The sequence below is a fragment of the Uloborus diversus genome, chromosome 1 (genome assembly GCF_026930045.1).
Source record: "Uloborus diversus isolate 005 chromosome 1, Udiv.v.3.1, whole genome shotgun sequence".
NCBI lineage: Eukaryota > Metazoa > Arthropoda > Arachnida > Araneae > Uloboridae > Uloborus > Uloborus diversus.
Genome location: NC_072731.1, coordinates 109,245,354 through 109,265,771, shown reverse-complemented (window position 1 = coordinate 109,265,771; position 20,418 = coordinate 109,245,354). Strand labels below are relative to the sequence as shown.

The window sequence follows — 20,418 nt, the reverse complement described above, 5'->3', positions numbered from 1 at the left end:
GAAAATGAATAAAAAATAAGTGATATTGATTGAAAATTAGTATTTTCTCAAAAACAAAACACGTACTCACAATTTCCTAACCAAAAAAAAAAACTTTTAAAAATAAAATTATTGCTAAAATGAGCCTAATACATATAATGAGCCGGCTGAAAGTAGTAGAGGTCAAAATAATTAAAATATTTACAGGATACAAAAGGACACTTTAAACAGAACAAACAATTTTCAGCAAAGCTTGTGTTCAACTTTGGCATAGAAACATAAGCAGGGTTTACTCTTTAGGGAGAAAAAAAAAATCAAGCACTTTTCAAGGCAAAATACTAAAAATATTGCATGCAGATTTCATTTAATGCAAACATATAAATCATAGGCAATAGTATAAAAAAGTAAAGGAAAACAAAATTGCTCTTTTTCAGAGATGAGAGTGGTCAGAGAGCAAAAAAGGAGGAAATAAAAAAAAAATCGTAAAAGGGACAATATCCAAAAAAATTTCATGAAAGGGATGATATCCAAAGCCACATCAAAATAGAACCTGGAAGTCATGATATTCAAAAATTCAACAAAAAATTGCTAATTTATCAGTTTTAAAGCAGGCTTTGTTGATTTAAATTGTGATTAAAATCCTGATTTAAATCTAGTGATTTTTTAATCTTCGATTTAAATCAGTTTTTTATTTTATTTTTAAACTAATTTTGCATTTTTAGAATGTGTGGCCCTTAATTTAACAATGCTTCATTGTACAATCTTTATTCCAACTGCAAAACAACATAGATCGAGTAAAATATTAACATCTCGAAAACTGTATCATAGGAATTTTCGACTAACGCGTCTTACTTGACCACACATGACACCTTGTAGCAAGAGGCAGAGTCCTGAAAGTTACAAGCTTCAGACTTTGATAAGAGGGACAATTGAAAGGAATTCGAAGCAGGTGGATTTTAATATTGGAGTAGGAAAACAGCATGAGAAGAGAAAGATCATAGTTACCTAAGATACAGGTGATCAGTACAAGTTTCTCCCATGAGATTAAAAGAGATAAAACCCCCTCATTAGTTGAGAAGGAACATACACATAACTTTAAAGTGGATAAAAGAATTATAAAGCCATTCCGCCTTATTTTCGAAAGGTGGGCTTTGACTTAGCCACCAAAATCTTATACAACTATGGGCTGATAAGTAAGGAAACCCTTTTTTTAACACTTAATTAAAAAGTAAAATAAACTTTGAAAGAATTTTAGAGTTGGAAAAAAAAAAAATAAGTATTTTTCTCTTATAAATTTAGTTTTATCCACAAATAATTCAAACGTTCATTTTTTTAAAAAAACATTAAAACTACTAATTTCTGTATTAAATATGCTATTCCATTATAAACTAACGTTTAATTATGAATTTTTAAACTATTCCGGTTATGACGACACTTCCTTGACAGTCTCGAAGGTGACATGATGAGGTTTGATTGTATTGGCTCTCGGTTAAATTTCTGTTTGCAATTTTTTTTTAAAGAACATTCTAGCTGTCAGTAAAAAATTAGAGTTTTTGAACATCAGGATTCAGTTCATTTTATCATCACACAGCATTGATCTTTAGCAAAAAATATGCATGGCAGAAAAAAATTTATTGGAATAGTAGTATAGACCTCCATGTCCAAATATTAGTTTTAAAACAAAATTCTAGCTGAAGTTTAATTATGCACTATTTAAAAGATTTTGATTGTGGCAATAATTTTACAAATAAGTTATTTTTTAAATTAAAAAGAAACATGCATAAAAAATAGGATTAATCAAGTTGGAATTAAAACAAATTATATCAATATATACTTCTAGTACGCCAAATGTAAATAATATTTAAAAGCAACGGAAACAACGTTAAAAGCACAAATGTGCAGGAGCACTGCAGACACGTGTTTCTGCATGTCAAGGAACATCTTTTTCAGTGCTTAAAATGAATAAAAAATTTAAATCTATAAGCTCACATTTTGTGCATTGAAAAAACATTCCTTGTAGTGCCAAAACATGTTGCACATTTGTGCTTTTAACGTTGTTTCATTTTTTAAGAAAAGTTACTTTTATGCTTCTTATAAATAATTTTGTACGTGGTAAAAATCCATTTAATAATAAAATTTCACATTTTCTGTACTTACCTTTTTTGCTCATTATACCACCTCATTCTCTTTGGGGCATTAAAATATGAGATTTACTCCATTGAAGCATAACAAGCTTCATTATTCTCAAAATTTGAATTTGACTTGTAAATTTGAATTGTAAATGATTGCAGTATATTATATGCTTGCACTATTTTATTAATTGTAAAATCTGCTTTGAACAATATTCAATTTTTTACAACTACTCGGTATTGGCCAACCGAGTACTCGGTACGCTTTATCGAGTAAATTTAATTTATAATATCGATAGCTGTTGAAATCATAGAAAACAAAACTATATGAGCATATCAACTGTCAGTAAAAAATTAGAGGTTTAAACATCAGGAATTATCAGTTTACTTTATCATCACACAGCAATGCCCTAATCAAAATTTAATAAATACATTTTCAACTTTGAATAAGTTATCAAAATCAAATAATTTTTGTCAAGGTTATTAACACAAAAGCAGGGCTCTAGAACTTTGGAATTTTTAGTAGCCACCAGAATGTTTTGCTTTTCTCACTACCAATTTTTCTTCCAAGTTGATACTGGCTACAATTTACAAAATAATGCATAAAAAATTGAAGTAACTATTTGATATCTGGGTGCATATACTATTCTGCTTCAATGGCACATAGAAATTTTTTAGGTGAACTAATTCAATTATTGTTATAGTATGCTTAATTAATAAAGAAAAATCAATTCTTGGTAACTTTCATTTTAGCATTAATAGCTGAAAATAGTTATAAATGTATAGCCGTCGCTTGCTGCTTTTTCTACTTTTTATAAACATGTTCAACGTTCTTTATAAAGGACCTGGTGCAATGTTTTTTTTTATGTAACCAAACTTAATAGACATCAAAACATATATTATCAAAAAAAAAAAAAATAAAAATACTTATCAACACACAAAATATACACTCAAATAACCAGCTTATAAAGTTAAAAGCAAGCTATTAGGATTGAGCAATATTTAAATAATATGGCATCAATTCTCTTTCACTGCCACAAAGCGCTCTTGTGCCAGTAGCAGGGGTCTCCAGGATTTTTCACAGGGTCCGCTTTTTGTGAAAAGTGAAATATTTTTGCAAAAAAAAAAAAAAAAGTTTTGTTAAAACAAAATTTTAGAATTTATTTTTTACATTTTTATGCTTTTGTTCCTTTAAATTTATTAATTCATTGTTTTGTATATTTTCAGAGCTTTTGTCTGGTTTACATTTTAAATTATTATTTTGAGCTATGGTAGTAAAATTTTATTTGAAATTCAATGAGGAATAAAAATGTTATCACGAAATTTCTACAACAATTTTACTAATATAAATGAACTTTTGAAGTTAGTGAACAAAGCCGCTTCCTTTTCATCAACAGTATCTTGCGGCACTGTTGATGATTCCGGAACAGAATTCCAGTAATGTGTAGAAACAGATTTTTTTTTTTTCGTCGTATGTATGTAAAATAAAAATTAGTTCAAACTCCAGAATAATATATTTTAGTCATCTTTGGCTATGTGGAAAATGTATCATTCAATATTTTCAAGTTGTAACTGCTTATCTAAGGGGCCATTCATTAATCAAGTAAGGGTGCCGAGGGGGAGGGTTAGAAAAATCTTTACATATGCTTACTTGGGGGGGGGGGGGGGAGATTCAAACCCATTCTTACGTAATATTTCCCCAAGTTGATATTTTATATTAGATATCACGCGGTCAAGTGGTTTGGCAGTGATCATATTTCATTTTCGTCTGAAAGGCAAAAATGTATTATAGGATAAGCTATTTTTTACTTGTTTTACAAAGAATGAATAGTGTAAAATATAATAAAAGAATCTCACTATGTATGGCATGCTTTCTTTTTAACTAGTATCAGATCATATAACATATTTGAAAAAATCCTTTATGAACGCTAAACTGGGAGTTTCAGTGTAACTGATCCTTTTCTAACAAAATTTTATTATTTTGAAAACCCTACGTAAGAATAGAGGGAGAGGTTTGAAATAAGAAGAAAGAAATAATGCATTTTTTCTCACTTACTGGGAAAATGGATAGCCAAGAGAAGAATTTAAAAAGAAGAAAAAAAAACGATCAATATGTGCATTCTATATTCACTCTGCTGTGATACTAGCTCACTCTACAGAAAATGGCAAAGATTTGTATCAAAATCTTTTCATGCTTTTACTTTTATATAAAAGGAAAAAAAACTGTCCGTAAGTTGTTAACACAAAATCTATTTTTGCCACTGGCAAAAACCTATTTTTGCCGGGCGGTAAAAACCGTGGTTTTTTCCATGTTTTTTTCCGCCTCCGGCAAAACCTTGATTTAAAGTTCTAAAACTGTCATAACATAAGAGTACTGCTATTATTAGCTTTAGAAATAACAAATACACGAAATAAATGACTTTCCTTTTTACGTTAACTACAAATATTCATCTTTTGCGTCACGTGTGGGACACAAAAATTAAGGTTTTTGTATGTCCCAGTAGTTATTAATATGAATCTTGGATCTTAATATTTAATAATGTGAAAACAATAAAGTTTAGACTTATCTATAAACTTAACTTCAAAAATTTCAATCTCTTTTTTTAAACCTAATCAGAGTTTCAAATTTGACCCTGAAATGCAGCACGTTTGCTCGCAACTGGAAATAGAATACTGTGTTGCCAATCTAGAAAAAAGAATCTTTGATATCTTACTCAAAACATTAAATTTAACATTTCAACAATAGTTTTAAAATTTGCCATCGAGTTACTTGTTTGTGTGGAATGGCCCGGCAGCAACTTTCTACTAATAGGTATAAAAAGCCAGAACCATGCTATGGCAAATGCTCGGAAAATCACGGGGGCAGTGTCCAAAAATCAGGGATGAGAATGGTTAGAGCAAAAAGGAGGAAATCCAAAAAAGTTTCGTAAAAGGGATGATATCCAAAAAAAAGAAATTTTTTTGTGAAAGAGATGATTTCCAAAACCACATCAAAATAGTAAGAATTTAACCTATTATTAAACCCCAAATTAAGAGATAAGCCTCATTTAATCATGAAATTTCAAACTTTTAACAGGCTGTAAAGCCTAAACCATTTGAGATCCACCATAAATATTTGTTACACCTTCTTAAATACACAAAAAAAGTAACCATGCCAAGTTTCAATAAAATTCGAGGCTGTGGGCCCAAGCTACATTTTGATAAACTTTTGCAGCTTTTCTCCTAAATTAAAAAATATATATATATTATTAAAATGATGAATAAAGTAAGCAGATATTCGGTAACATATGGTAAAAAAACCACTCAACATTAAAAATAATTGAAATACTTGCAGGATGCAAAAAGATTGAAATCTCAAATGAGGCATGCAACTTTTGGCGCAGCACGTGTTTGAAGTCGTTGGCATAATTTCAAAACATACATTTTTGGCAGATATCACGGAGAATGAAGAGTCAAGGGGAAAAAATATGAAGAATAAGAAATTTGGGACCGAAAATTTTAAAAAATTGTATTTTTTTCTATTTTTTAGAAAAATAAGGCATGAAAGAGGCAAAAAAGGAGGAAAGGTTAAAAAACCAACAGAAAAAGCCAGAATTTCAGCAAAAGCCGGAAAAATCTCACCTCTGAAAAATAGTGTAAAGGAAGTAGATTTTTGTGCAATCAATTTCTTTACTCTATCTCTACCTGCTTTATTTTAATACGGTATACTTTAATAACATGTCTCATATATGTAGGGAAGTAGGGGTAAACAATATCAAGGGGGCACGCAAGTCATTTGTGACAGGTCCCTATTTGAGAGGCGGGGGGGGGGGGGGGGGGGGGGGAATTGTGTGTTTTCTTCGACCTGTCATGAGTATTTTAATCCTTTTTTTTGTATTCCGAGGTGGAGGATTTTTACTTTACTCTTCTTGTTATGCAGATTTTTTATATCAATAAACATAAATATATATTGAAAATTTCAGTTTGTTCTATATTGCAATGCATAGTTTAAATAAATTCTTTTTTTCTTCGGTGGTGGGGGGAGGGGGATATTTCTTCTTGCTGCACGTAATTTTAAGTAATTGCTCTTTTTTGCGGGACAAGGATATACATAGTTTTTTCTAGTTTCAATGGGAACTTTATCAATTTCTTCAAGCTAGTTTTTATTCCTATTCAGAATTGAGCTGAATTGGAGTTTAGCTCAAATTATGTGTGGGTTCTCGCAGAAGGAAAACTTTAAAATTAAAATATCCAGAACAAACATGCATTAGAATAAAGACAAGGAAGTGGTTGCTGCACCGACCACCTAAAATGTAATGAAGCACCGACCACCTTCTGCGCATGCGCAGAGTAGAAATTACTGCCTTGGGATCAGGACTGTTTATGAACCCGACCAGGGGGGCGTTATGATGGGCGGGATCTAATTTTAACAGTTGACCAATGACATTCTATGCGGTCGGACAAATTATGTATATGGCCGACCACATAAATTAAGACTTTCCCAATGACATTCTAAGCGGTCGGACGAGTAATATATGGCCGACTACGCAAATTAAGATATATACGCCGAGCGAAATGATAGTTTTGGAAATAATATAGATATTAAAACGGCATACATGATCTGCAATTATGCTTTAATCATAATGCAATTATTCGCTGCAATGCATCGATGGCTTATATTTAACTTAAAACACTAAAAAAAAATATTTAAAGCATTTAATTGGCAAGAAACCATCATCGCTCTAACCCTATTCGTATGAAGATCCTATGTTGTTTTTTCCTTAGCAACGGCATGATTGGAAGCTTCCCTGAGTTTCTGGTAACCCTTGACATCACCACTAAATATGTCTATAATTTTGAAGTTGGTAACCCCATCTGAAGCGATCATATTATTTCCCCACCCTTACTATCCCTTTGCAGCTGTTTATTGAATCATGAGCTAGAAAACAGGGGTGATTGTGAGTTCATCAAAAAATACCTGAAAGTTTCAAAGCGAGAACAAGAGGGGGGGGGGGGGAATCTTTGGCCCCTAGTACTTAAGTGCACCTTTTCCATAGTATTAATATATAGTTCTGAATCAAAATATTGTGTGAACATTTAGATTTTTAATGGTTTACGAAGTTACTTTTAAGCTGGTGTTATACAAATTATCTTGACATTTGTCAAAAGCATAACGAGAAAAAGAACATAATTCCGGTATTTTCGGGCATAAAAATACCGGAAATACGCCCGAAAATACCGGAAATTCGGTAAAATACCGAAACACAATCACCCCTGTAGAAAAGGAGAAAAGTGCTTGGAGAGAAAAGCCCCCTTTTCAGAAAAAATTACAACGCCACTGCTAATTAGCTGTGATAAAACAAACAAAATTATTTAAAACCAAACATTTTGAGCTGTCAATTTCTTTCCAAGAAACAAACAACAAACAATATTTACTCGGCAGTATCAATTATTTATCACTTGAAGGAGCATCACAAGAGTGCCGATTTTATTTTCTTTACAAAATTAGCAGATTTTGTATAAGCTGATCCCTCTAATTTGACTTTAAAAAAGGTTCCAAAAATTATAGGTTTTCTATGCATTATTTTGCTTTCAGATTTGCTCTTTCAATAAACAACTTGGGAAAGATCCATTCTCATTAATCGGATTTTTGTGAAGGGTCCGTTAACGGACCGAAATATCCTCTGGCTAGACCCCTACAGGGTTCGCGTTTACGCGCTATAGCGGATTTTTTACGCAAATTCGCGGGAAAGGGACGCAACTTCCGCGAAAAATCGGGTCCCAGAAAACCAAAAAGATAAGAACCAGAAAAAAAAATGGGAGAAAATGCTAAAGATCTATTTAGTAAATGCTTTTAAGCTTCAAAAGGACCAGAAGAATCAACAGAAAGGGACTAAAATGACCCTATCTGTTTATCAGCTATTCAAACACACCCCTATTGTGGACCAGTCAATGGAATTTTAGTGATAAGACTGGAGCTTACAGTGACCTCCTGGGCAGAGCTCAGGGAGCAAGTTCACAAATAGCCCATTGTACTGTATTCTAAGAATAAGCTTTCCCTCAACTTTTGTCCTGAGGAAATTCCTAAAAACAGAAATGAAGACTAAAAATGAGAAAGGTTTTCAATGCAATCTTCAGGATTAATACAAGACAATTGTACAGTAAAAATATTGCAATTTGGTATTCATGTAACCAGAATTACTTTTGAAAATCATCATTTTGCATCCCCAATAAAAAGAGGGGAGAAAAAAATGGCGAATATTTTCCAGATCGCGCTAAACACAAAGAGTTTGGAACTTGACATTTTTCTTGTTAAATTGCTTATGAATACTTGAATTTTATACAAAAGCACTTTAACCTTGTTCTTTTTCTGATAATTCATCTCTTTCTGATGGGTTATTTTTATTTGGACTTGCAAAAGTCGGGTATTAATCGATCGCGCCATTTTCAAAATGGCGCGATTTTAAAAATAGAACAAAAATCAAAACATATTTTGAACAAGTCAAAAATACTGATTTAAGATTGCAAATTTTCACTCATATGAGAAAATGTTTCGTTTTTGCGTTGGGTTCATTTGCTTGCAATTTATTATTATTATGTAATTGCCAGTGATAATTGGGAAGGGGGGATGGGGTCTGTTCGCTTTTTTCACTAAGAAAAATTTCAAGGAAAACAAAAGTTAAGGGAGTGCTTTTTGCTTGATCAATCAGAGGCACTTGTTTTATATTTTATGTTAAAACCCATTTTTAAAGTAAATTATGAGTTAACCTCATTGTAACTGACCAAATAGTTTCTCACATAACTGAGTCTTGCAAGTGTATTATTTGAAAATAATTTTACAATGATAAAATCACAAAAAAATTAGGGCAAAAATAACCAATTTATTTTATTTCATGCCTTCCCCCCCCCCCAAGTATAAATATTTTTATATTATTCATTTACGCACTAAGATTTTCTGTTTAAAATTTAAAGGACTCATTTTTTCCACCAAAGGACCCAAATCTATTTCATTAATGGGTCCCTGGGACCCATGTTACGGATAGTTGAGCGCGAACACTGCCCTACCCGTAGTTTCACTATTTCCCCTATGAAATATAAGTCTTTAAATTTTATCGTTACCTAAATGTTTGTATAATGCAATGTTTAGTGTGTAGGCATCACAGATTACATCTAAGTTCTGGTAAAAAGAACAAGTAATCTTGATTTTTTAAGTTTTGCGTGTGAATTTCACTTCTCTGGCAGTTTTAAGGTCAATAATGTAGCCCCCTGTAGGCATATTTTCCCTTGGTGTCGATAAAACTCCTCTCTTCATCGTTGCCAATATAAAAACAACAACTAGTGAAATGATGAATGTTGAACTTAACATAAAATTTGTCTTAGGGAATGGAAAAAATTCATTTACTATACATTTACCAATCTGCCAGTTTTTAAAAGTATTAATGCAGATAAGTTTTTAAAGCCTGTACGTAATACGAGGAGCTCAGAAGATTTCAAATGATGCTAATCAAGGCTCAAATTGGAAAATAAAGCTTGGTAATGAATAAATGACAAAATAAAACCAGGGCCCAATACAGGTTGATTTTATTACCGCTTTTCGGCACTTTCACAAAAATCTTATTTTAAAATCGGTACTTTCACAAAAATCAAGTTATAAAATCAGCAGCTTCACAAAACTAACTTTGAAAATCGACACATTCTGGAAACATAAAAAAAAAAAACGAAAGTTTCACAAAAACCTGTGTTTTAAAATAGAAAACATGTTTTTCTGTTTAAAACATAGTTTACTCATAAAATAAAATGCTAAGATGATTAATACGAACAATCACATAGGTAACATATTTTTCATAGCATTAAACTCAAGTTTCACCGTTTTTCGCCAAATTGCTTTTAAGCAATCTTTTAGCATCAGTTTTAGGGGATGGTGATTTCCTGAATTGTACACAGTAAAAGCTTATTGAGCTGAGATACAGTGATATTTTCCCTACCTTTTAGGTCTCCCCCCCCCCCCCAAAAAAACATTCAAAAGATTAGTTAATGACATTTGCACTTTTCAAACTAACATTTAAATTGCTCTAATTTTGTGAGACAAAAATTAGAATGTGCTTTTAAAAGATCACAAAATCAATGCTGATAAGAAAAAAAAAACTTTTATGAAAATAGAATATTGGTACAGTACTTTCACAAAAATAGGCAGTGAAAAAAAAATCCTGGATTTGCCCCTGAAAACTTTTTTCTACAGCATAATTAATTAGCTTGATTTTTATGACCTTACAGATATTGTATTGAATTTCTAGATTTATCTTATTCTAAAAACCATGTACAAAGATCACACATTGTACAGGCTGGAGAGGAAAAAAGGGAGGAAATATTACAAAATTATTTTTAGAACTAGATTATTAATAAGGCCATTATTTGTGAAAATTACCGACATGATCGCGAAATTGTAAATAAAGGCTTATGGACTTATTAAAACTAATCAAACAAGCAGTTCACAACATTAACTAAGCCTGAACAAATACCTTGAGTTCTTCTAAGGAGAATCCACGACCCAGTCTTTGTTTTGTATGATATCTAAAGCTGGGGCATCGAACTACGGGCCGAATTGGACCAGCAGCAGGTCTTGGTGCAATGAGCCTGGCTTTTTTCACACGTTGAACATGTCTTCTCTTTTTTCGCATAGGTTGGTTAAACCAGGTTTTAACATATCTTTGCCAATCCTTGTGGAAATGGCCATTAGGTATCATATTGTTCCTTTTTGGTGCCATGTTTTATCTGCAAGAATAAGTCTTAAGTTAGCATAGGACAATTAAGCATACATATATTTATTCGAATTGTACACATTAAAAATAACAAATTATAATCCAGCGGCGTGATTTCGTTTTAAGATTTTCGAACACTTTATTTTTATTATGACAAAATTTAAAGATATGGAAACAGATTGCGATTTACAAACCTCTCTTGTAATTTCTGACGGAGAAGCACCTCTCATTAAAAAGTATACACAAACCCTAAACTGTTGCCATCTTACCCGCGACAGGAAATTAATAATTGTTTATGCGCATACATGAAAATGAAAAATAACTCTAAAAGTAGAACTCAACATGTGTTTTACATTACTTAGTAATGGAAAAAGTTAAATTCGAAAACTCATTTTCAGATTAAAAGAAATAGGATGAAATTTTTGTGAAATAGGTGGCAGCATAAATGATAAATTTTTAGTCTGGCGGATATGACGTCACGAGAGGGTCTCCTCGCCGAGATCTAACCGATTACCAACAAAACAATCAAAATGCATGAATTTTGTTCTGCATTCAATAAGCACAATATTTGTGTAGTGGTTTTAGCTGTTTTCATTCAATTTTTAATTCTTTCAAAAGTTTATAAATCTGTGCTCTATGAAGTTTAAAATATACAGATGATTTCGTTTTCATTGAAACGAAAATAACTTGTTATTTGTAGAGAATCCTTATAAATAACTTTCAATGAATCTCTTCAATAAAGCCAAGGGAATACGTTTTGACATTTCCTTGTTGTATTCACATTGTTTTAATTTTCGACGCTGGGTGTTTTCTGTCAATAATTTATGGGTAAGATTTTTCGCTGTTCCGGTGAAACACTGACGCAACTCCAAAAAGTAAAGTAGAACCAAATATACATGAAATAACCTCATACAATGAAACATAGTTGAGTTACTGCCCTGGTTGCTAAAAGTTGAAAAACAAAAATGTCAGTGTTTCTCCGTATGGGGTGACCGCATTTGGTCTCAGTGAGGACAATAACTCATTTTTAACCAATTTTGCATGTTTTTAATAGTAACTATTGGCTAATTACTGTTGTGACTTTTCCAGGTGCAGCACTGAACATGAATTTTTGGGAGGGGAGAAGTTTTCGATTTGTCAAAAACTCGGATTATATGAAAGAATCATAGTGATTTTAATTTTCGCAATCTGGACGACATAAAGATGTGCACATTTTACTACCGTGCACAAAGAGGGTGAATTATCTTCACGAAAATTTTTTACTCACATTTCAGCATACATTTCCATTAAATTATTCCTAAAGGAATTTTGATTTGTTAGTTTCATGATATCTAAAAGTGTTTTGGTGTGTAAACTTGTTGGAACTAAAAAATATGCATGATTTAGTAATCCCATTTGGAGTATGCTGTGCAGTTTTGGTCGCCTTAACTGAGGAAAGATATTTCTGTATTGGAAAGGGTTCAAAAAAGGGTAACTAGACTAGTAAGGGGACTTTCAGATTTGGATTATGATACCAGACTTAATAGGCTTAATATGTATAGCCTGGAGCAAAGGAGGGTCAGAAGAAACATGATTCAGTTGTTAAAATTTATCAAAATGAATGATGTTAATGGATAAAATTTTTGTATGGAAAGCAGGACACAGGGTCATTGTTTTAAGCTATTCAAATCTCAGACTAACCTGGAAATAAGGGAAAACTACTATAGTAGGGTTGTGGGCACTTGGAATAGCTTACCGGAAGAGGTGGTAATGAGCAAGGGGATAGATAGCTTTAAGAGGGCCATTGGTCTTCATTGAGGACTAATAAATTGACTAGGACCAGCCTAGCTGGACCAAGAGCCTGTTGCTGGTCATCACATTTGTATTTGTATGACTCCATTTAGATCAGTTTTGTCGAAATTTTATAGTGTGCTTGCATATGTAAGTGCAAGTAGCTCAATGCACAAAAAATTATGTCACAGAACGGTAAATCTCCATAAGCATCTTCATAAACAGGGATGGTGCCAAGCTATGCACTTTATCAAATAACTACTCATTTAACTAGATTTTAATTATTTAAATTTAAAAAATTCTCTTTTTAAATGCAATTGATAGTACACTTTTGATGTTGGCTTGAAAGCAATAGAAAAAAATATGTGTAAAAATAAATTAGTCACAAATATAAATTAAGTTGACCCTGGTTCCTCAGTTAAATAGTATTTTTGTGATGATACTAATGTTTCTATGCGTCGTTTTTAAAAAATGTGAACATATGTTATTCATCGTTTTTTTTGCCAAACAGGGGCGCTGACTTACAAAAATTATTGAGGGGGGCTAGACGTTACCTTTGATCCAAGGGTTATGTAATCCCACAGCGCCCCCCCACACACACACACTTTTCCAAAAAAAACAAGTTCAGATTTTTTTAACCTTGAAAATGCCAATTTACATATTTTCTGGTGCATATGATTTATACAAACAAACAATATATATGTGGCAGGGCGTTTTCAAAGTCAAAGAATTTGCATACAAATTTTCTGGTTCAATTAGATCATGTCACTTGTCTTCAGTGTGAGTCATTTTTACAGTTCTATTTTGGGGGAAGTCGTGCAGTTCCGTGGCTAGGCATTGATATAAGGTAGGACACTTGACTTGCATGGAAGACCACTCCCAGTGCGCCTAAATACAAAAAATATTGGGAGGGTGGGGGCATATCGCGGGTTTAACCCCGGGAAGTTTTTTCTTAATTGGAGATGGAAAAAGTAAGTTTTACAGTTTTTTTAAGCATTTTAGAGTAATATGTTATCAACATTAGTACCCTGAAAATTCTACTCTCGCTAACTCAACACATGTTTTGGCTTTGAAAACGAAAAAAAAAACACATGTATGGTATTTTCGTAAAAAATTAATTTAATTTGTAGTGTAATTTTGTTTTTAGACTATTACAGAATATATATATATATATATATATATATATACAAATACAAAAGTGACAACCAGCAACAGGCTCTGGGCCCAGCTAGACTGGTCCTAGTCAATTTACAATCCCCAGTGAAGATCAATGGCCCTCTTAAAACTGTCTACTCCTTTGCTCATTACCACCTCTTCCGGTAAGCTGTTCCAAGGTTCCACTACCCTGCTAAAATAATATTTTTTCCTAATATCCATGCTAGCCTGAGATTTAAATAGCTTAAAACAATGACCCCTTGTCCTGTTTTCAGCGCTAAACTTTAGCCCCGTAACATCTTTCGTTTTAATAAATTTAAACAGCTGAATCATGTCCCCTCGGTCTCTTCTTTGCTTACATATATACAGGGGTGGACTGTCTGACTTTGGCCCAGTCGACAAAAGAATATTTTGGCCCACCATTGTGAATTAAAAAAGTTAAATTAAACAGTACCGGATCTCGATTCTTCTGAGTCGAGCAAAGACATTATACTACAACTACAGTTCTATACAATTATTTTAAAGTTAAAAAAAAGAAAATTGTGAAACGTAAAATAAAGCAATATTTTCAAAGTTGATGTCGAAAACCGCAATTTTCGGTAACGTTAAAGGAGTGGGAAAAGAAATGGTTCCCCCACACGATTTTGTTTTCTTAACTTTTTTTTTTTTTTTCAAAATTAAAGTCTATTTTAGTCTATCTATGTTTACAATAGAATATCGGGGGCTCTTCTCAGAAATTCTCCGAAATGGGAATCTTAAAAATGCAATTTAGGCTACCCATGGTAAAATTATTCGAACAGGGAATTCAATGTATGTGTCACATTTAGTAGCAATTTATGAAATGCAATGTCTCTGTAACGTATGAATCTTTTCCCCGTCAAATTTTTAGTAAGCTGAATGGAAAGAAGTTGTCAAAACTGATTTAGATCATGTTTCTGATTTCGAAAGAAATATACCTGTGCAATATGTCATAGAAAAATGAGCAAAAGAAGCTGGCATTATTTGAGCAAAAAACTGCCAGATTTCAAGCCGTGGTCCTTGTCCCAGGCAGCAACTTATGAGAGGCAGTGAATTTGCCCTATTTCTTAGTGTTTTCCATTAATGTTTGGTATAAAAACTTGTGAAAGATGGATAAGGGTGGCAGTTTAACATTTTTTGTGTCGACTCTTAAAAAATCATATACCTAATACTGTAAAAACATTAAAAGTAGGAATTCAGTGGATTGAAATATACATAATATACAAGAAGAAAAGACACTAACAGCTTTGAAGAAAACTGGGACGAATGAGAAAAAACTTTTAAGGTGGGAAAAACAGGGATGCCAAACTAGGAGGGGTAATGGCTCAGACTGGCATTGAAATTTGGGGGGGGGGGGGTACTTTAAGGGACATATCTCTGTTTTGAAGAGCTCTTGTTCTTGGGGCCATGTTTAGAGTATGCGCCCCCTCATATTATTGGGGGTCTTTGCCATATTTAGAGGGGTTGAGGTGCACCCTTGCTCTTCGGGCAGTAGGCACTCCTGGAAAAATGTTAAATGAAGGTTCTTCTCTATATAAATTAGCAGTCGGCAACTGGCAACCACGGAAAACTAAAAGCTGGGCAACCAAATGTTTTAAAAGAAAGTGCGTGAATAAATTATTTAAAAATATTTTAATGGAGACAATATTTTAAGGTGCCATTTTATCCTTTTTCCTATTATTTTTTAAGTAAATTAGTGACTGTTCTTATTCAGTGAACAATGTAGAGGTATTTTGGACCTTGATAAAAATTCTCAAAAGCATTCAGCTCCACAAAGGCAGCTGGTGTAGAAAAAAGGTGGGGGGGGGGGGGGGGTCAAACAAAGAGTAGAAGTTAGGTGGCGTGATCCCTCAAACATCGAGATGAATTGCCACAGTAGACTTCCCCCATCCATTTTAAAGTTTGATTCTTACAAAATACGAAGAGAAAAGTTCAATTATTTGGAATTTTTAGTTCTTACTTTCGTGAAATCAATCAATCCATTCAAAAAAAAAAAAAGAAAAATTTCAATCGCTCATTGATTTTTTTATTCTCGAAAGTGACTACTTTTGAAAGTGAGTGGTAGTTGACCCCGCTCCCATACTAGCTGCCCTAAGCAGCCCCAACTAAAATTACTTGCTGAACCCTGAAATAAATGTTTGTTTGATTCTTTACCTTTAACGCTGTTTTGAAGTTTGTTCTTTTTTTTTTCAAAAACTTTAGCATACAGATTTGTCATAGTTTGAACCTCTTCAAAACAGTTCTAAAATTTATTTTTGTTGGTTTAATTTTTGCGTGCATGCTAATTGCAATAATTTTGTGAGCAAAACTGCCTCCAATATCACCGTCTAATGTTATTTCGAGGAAATAACATTTCCGGGCTTATTGGCCATGGTCTAATTGGAGTAGAAATTCCAGACGTTTCGGCTTGCTTTGCTGCAGCCATCATCAGTGGTTTGAGTTTGTTGAGATTGATTTGTGGCTCTGGTATTTAAGCAAACTGCTGCTACGCTGCTGGTCCTGATTGGGAGGCGTTCTCAAAATAGTGAAATACTGGAGCCACCGGAGCCAGGAATCAGTCTCAACAAACTCAAACCACTGATGACGGCTGCAGCAAAGCAAGCCGAAACGTCTGGAATTTCTACTCCAATTAGACCATGGCCAATAAGCCCGGAAATGTTATCTCCTCATATTGACGCCGGCCGTGAAAGCCTTAAACAGTATTAATGTTATTTCGTTTACATCTTCTTTATAGTATGAAGAATTAACCAATGAGGCTAAAAAGGAGATTGAAGTTTATTGGAAAGATAAAATTAATGCAACCTATCCAGTTTATAAGGTAAGTTAATAGCTTTGGTTTTAATGTCAGTAGTATTTTATACTACATTTTCTTCTCTTTTACTTTTCAATTGAGGGAAAAAAAAGTTGTTGACTATAGTACTGTAAATTCCCAATTATCTGCGGAATAGGGTGGCACGATAACTGCGTATAATCGGAATAATAGGTAAAAAACAGTACCAGTGTATACAATAGATTACAAAAATGAGTAGCGTTCACACATACATTTGACCAGTCCATCTCCCCTTTGATGCATAGAAATTTTGTCAAACGGAGATAAAGGATTCATTATGAGGTCAATCCGAAACAAAATGCTTCTGATTGTTTTCTTGCAATAGGGCTGGAAATTCAGGGCTTTACTTTCCTAGAATAAGTTGGGTTTGACCTAAAATCGTGAAAGGGTAAAAAGGGGATTTTTATTTAACATTTGTTCTAATGTGCTTAAAAACTGCAGGTATGCAAATCAGGTTCCAGCTAGTCTGGTTTTGGTGACTTTGGAATTTTGATATCATTGAAAGGAAGGAGAAGAAAGAAAGGAGAATTTCTCTAGATTTTGTACTCTCAAAGTTAAAATAAGTGCTTTTTTTTACATAAAGTAAATCAGTAAGTCATTACCTTTAAAAAAAATGAAATAGGGAAAAGCCCTGCGGTTAATCCGATCTCTGATAATTGAGAGTTTACTCAATTTTTTTGTGCTGATGTCGATTCAAACCTGAATTGAGTCTGCTTTGCGGTTCCTTCACAAATTTTGCATTGTAAAAGTGGCCCATTTACGTCATAAAAGCGGCCTGCTCACAAAATTCCTGCACACAAACTGTGTACAAGTGCCTATGCCTATCCGTCCTCTAGCTCTCCCCCACCTTATCTTACTGCTTGCTACAAGGAATGATCGTTTTTCTCAGGAGTGAACCCAAGCAGTCACCTACTTCCTGTGATGGGTGGCTAGAGAACTACTGCAAGGGGCATTAGATAAAAAGGGGAGTCAAAATCCAATGAAAGGCATGATTTCAAAAACTGGAGAGAGGGGGGGGAATATGAGTTGGCAGTCCCTTATTTTTTCAAATAAATAAACAAAAAAGAGAGAGATTTTTTTCAGCATCTGGGGTAAAGGAAGGAGACATTACTATATTTAAATATTAAGGCTCTGTACCAATGATTGTAAGTTTATTATTCATAAAAAAATTAGGGGCATGGGAAAATTTTCAAACCTAGTTTTTAAATTCCATTTTAGACCAAGGGTTCATAAGCCCTTGAAAAACCTTGAAAAGTGCTTGAAAAAAAAGTTTATTTTCAAGTGCTTGAAAACCTTAAAAAAAGTTTCTTAATGCTTAAATTCTCCCAAAAATCATCGGATTGTGCTTAAAAGCTTTAAAAAGTATTTCACCAATGCAATTTTCTGAACATGTGTTCAATATCGCGAAAAATTGCTTCCATGTTTGGGAATTCAATCCTTTTGCATCTTGTAAATACCCAAGTAGCATTGAATCTTGGCGCAATATTGTACTTGGTTGGCTGAATGTTGGCGTACGATTTACACCCAATATTGGCTGAAGCTCGTAGGGGATACATTTTAACAATATCGGCCAATATTGCTATTGCAATCTTGAGCCATTATTGCATGCCGATCTAAGGCCAATATTGGCGTTACGTTGGCTAAATAGTGGCTCACAATATTGGCTGAAGCACGGAGAGGATACATTTTGACAATATCGGCCAATATTGCTATTGCAATCTTGAGCCATTATTGCATGCCGATCTAAGGCCAATATTGGCGTTACGTTGGCTAAATAGTGGCTCACAATATTGGCTGAAGCACGGAGGGGATACATTTTGACAATATTGGCCAATATTGCAATCACACTCTTGAGCCATTATTGCATGCCGATTTTAAACCAATATTGGTTAAATAGTGGCTTCCGTTATTGTTATTATACACTGCTGTCTACATAAAATGCGACATCAAGAAGGTGCAGTCAGAATGATACAAAATTTTACACTTGATGGCAACATTGATTACAAAATGAAAATAAAATGAACATTTATTACTGGAAAAATCCCAAATGAATGGAGGTTTAAGTACACCCTGTTGAATCAACTCTAGCTTGAATGTACAACACGATACAGTCGAACATTGAGGTATACTAGTCTCATATGATGTAATAGGTCAACTCCTATTAGTTAATGTAAAGCACTACTAATTCAATCAAACTCATAGATTGTTCAATTTACTGTCAAGTCATTCCAGATATGCTCAATTTGTGACAAATCATGACATTACGCAGGTCAGAAAAGGTGATAATGTGGGAGAGGACCCCCCTCCCCCCTGCTGTGTGTGACGGTGCATTGCTCTACTGAACACGAGTCTCAACACATGACAAAAATATACCATTAGGTTGTGATAGTGCAGCGAATCAATGTTAGAAGTGATCCTGTCCCACACACAATATAGCACCCCATAGCATCACTACAGCTGTCGATGTGGTGTGCTCCTAAAAAGCAGGCTTTATTAGGGTCGCATACACTTGGAGTAGGTTGGAGTTCAAATCGATTTGTTAGTAACCGAATGGTTCTTGATTGCTCTCATAGGGATGAATCCAGATCGAATTTAGCAAAAATAACATTTTTGTAAGGTTATGGAGAACACGTTGTGAACTACCAAATAATGCTTTTGCTTTTCAGCGGCATACCCCACCCACAGCTGGGATGCCTTTATGGGTTGCAATCATGTACAAAACATAGTCACTTCTAATATTGATCCACAGCACTATGACAGGTCACCCTGCGGTCCCCATGACGTTAATATCATTATTCAGTCACATGTGTTGGCACTCATGGCGGGGCTCCCAGGAAGACACTGCTTGATCACACACAGCAAGGGTGTGAGGGACTTCCTTTTCCACTTTCTATGTCCAGTGCGTCACCCTGCTTTGTCACAAATTCAGCATATCTGGAATCACTTGAGATGGTAAATTGCGTAGGCTATGAGCTTGATGGAATTAGGTGCACATTTCTAGTACCTGTGTAGTAGGATATCCTACAAGACTGATATGCTTCAATGTTTGACTGTATTACCTCGTACATTCACGCAATAGGTAGCTCAACAGGAGACTTAAACCTCCATTCATTTGGGATTTTTCCAGTAATAAATGATCAATTTGTTCTCATTTTGTAATCAATTTCTGATAGTAAGGTTGCCATCACGTGTATAAAATTTCATTTCACTCTGACTACTATCCTTCTTGGTGTTGCAATTCGTGTGGCCAGCAGTGTAGGTAGCTGTTAGTTTAACCAGGACTGAAATTGTTAGGATTCCAACAATTTCAACGAAAAGGAAGAAGGAATTAAAAGTCGCTTTCCTGGAAGCTTTGACCACGTAAGCACTGAAGATGACTGCCGCAGATGCAGTTGAAACGTTCGTGGTAACAACACTCAGACCACAGCAGAACAGCCCAGAATCTCACAACATCATCAATTCAATTCATACTAAAAGTGCCTAGTTATTAAATGTTGGTCAGAAAAAAAGAGAATTTCTTATGACTGTGCACCAATTAATGTATATTTTATTTTTGAATCATATAACTGTAAAAGTAGCTAACAGAAGAAAAATGAAACAGTCAATGCTAACTCCATAAAAATTGATGAAAATGTAAAATGAAATATAATAAAAAGAAAACTTAATTTTAATTCTACATATTGTAATAATAACATAAGAAAACAAAGAGTGATTTGAGGAAGCATTTACTATTTTAAAGACTTTAATTTGTGCTAATTGAAAATATCGGATATTTCCGAATTCTGCTCAAAACTTACTA

General features: G+C 33.7%; 2 protein-coding genes across 2 annotated transcripts in view; one reads left to right on the top strand and one right to left on the bottom strand.

The window, feature by feature from the left end:
* LOC129231300 (60S ribosomal protein L13-like) overlaps positions 1-11,152 on the bottom strand; it is a 31,359-nt gene extending 20,207 nt beyond the window's left edge. The window contains exons 1-2 of the mRNA XM_054865591.1: positions 11,041-11,152; positions 10,607-10,859 (exon numbers count right to left, since the gene is read on the bottom strand). Of these exons, the coding sequence (XP_054721566.1) occupies positions 10,607-10,852 (246 nt within the window). The 5' untranslated portion in view covers positions 10,853-10,859; positions 11,041-11,152. The remainder of the gene's footprint in view (positions 1-10,606; positions 10,860-11,040) is intronic.
* A 219-nt stretch (positions 11,153-11,371) lies between these two features.
* The window catches only part of LOC129231264 (probable leucine--tRNA ligase, mitochondrial), a 77,653-nt gene continuing 68,606 nt past the window's right edge, over positions 11,372-20,418 (top strand). The window contains exons 1-2 of the mRNA XM_054865548.1: positions 11,372-11,674; positions 16,524-16,607. Coding sequence (XP_054721523.1) covers positions 11,570-11,674; positions 16,524-16,607 — 189 coding nt within the window. The 5' untranslated portion in view covers positions 11,372-11,569. The remainder of the gene's footprint in view (positions 11,675-16,523; positions 16,608-20,418) is intronic.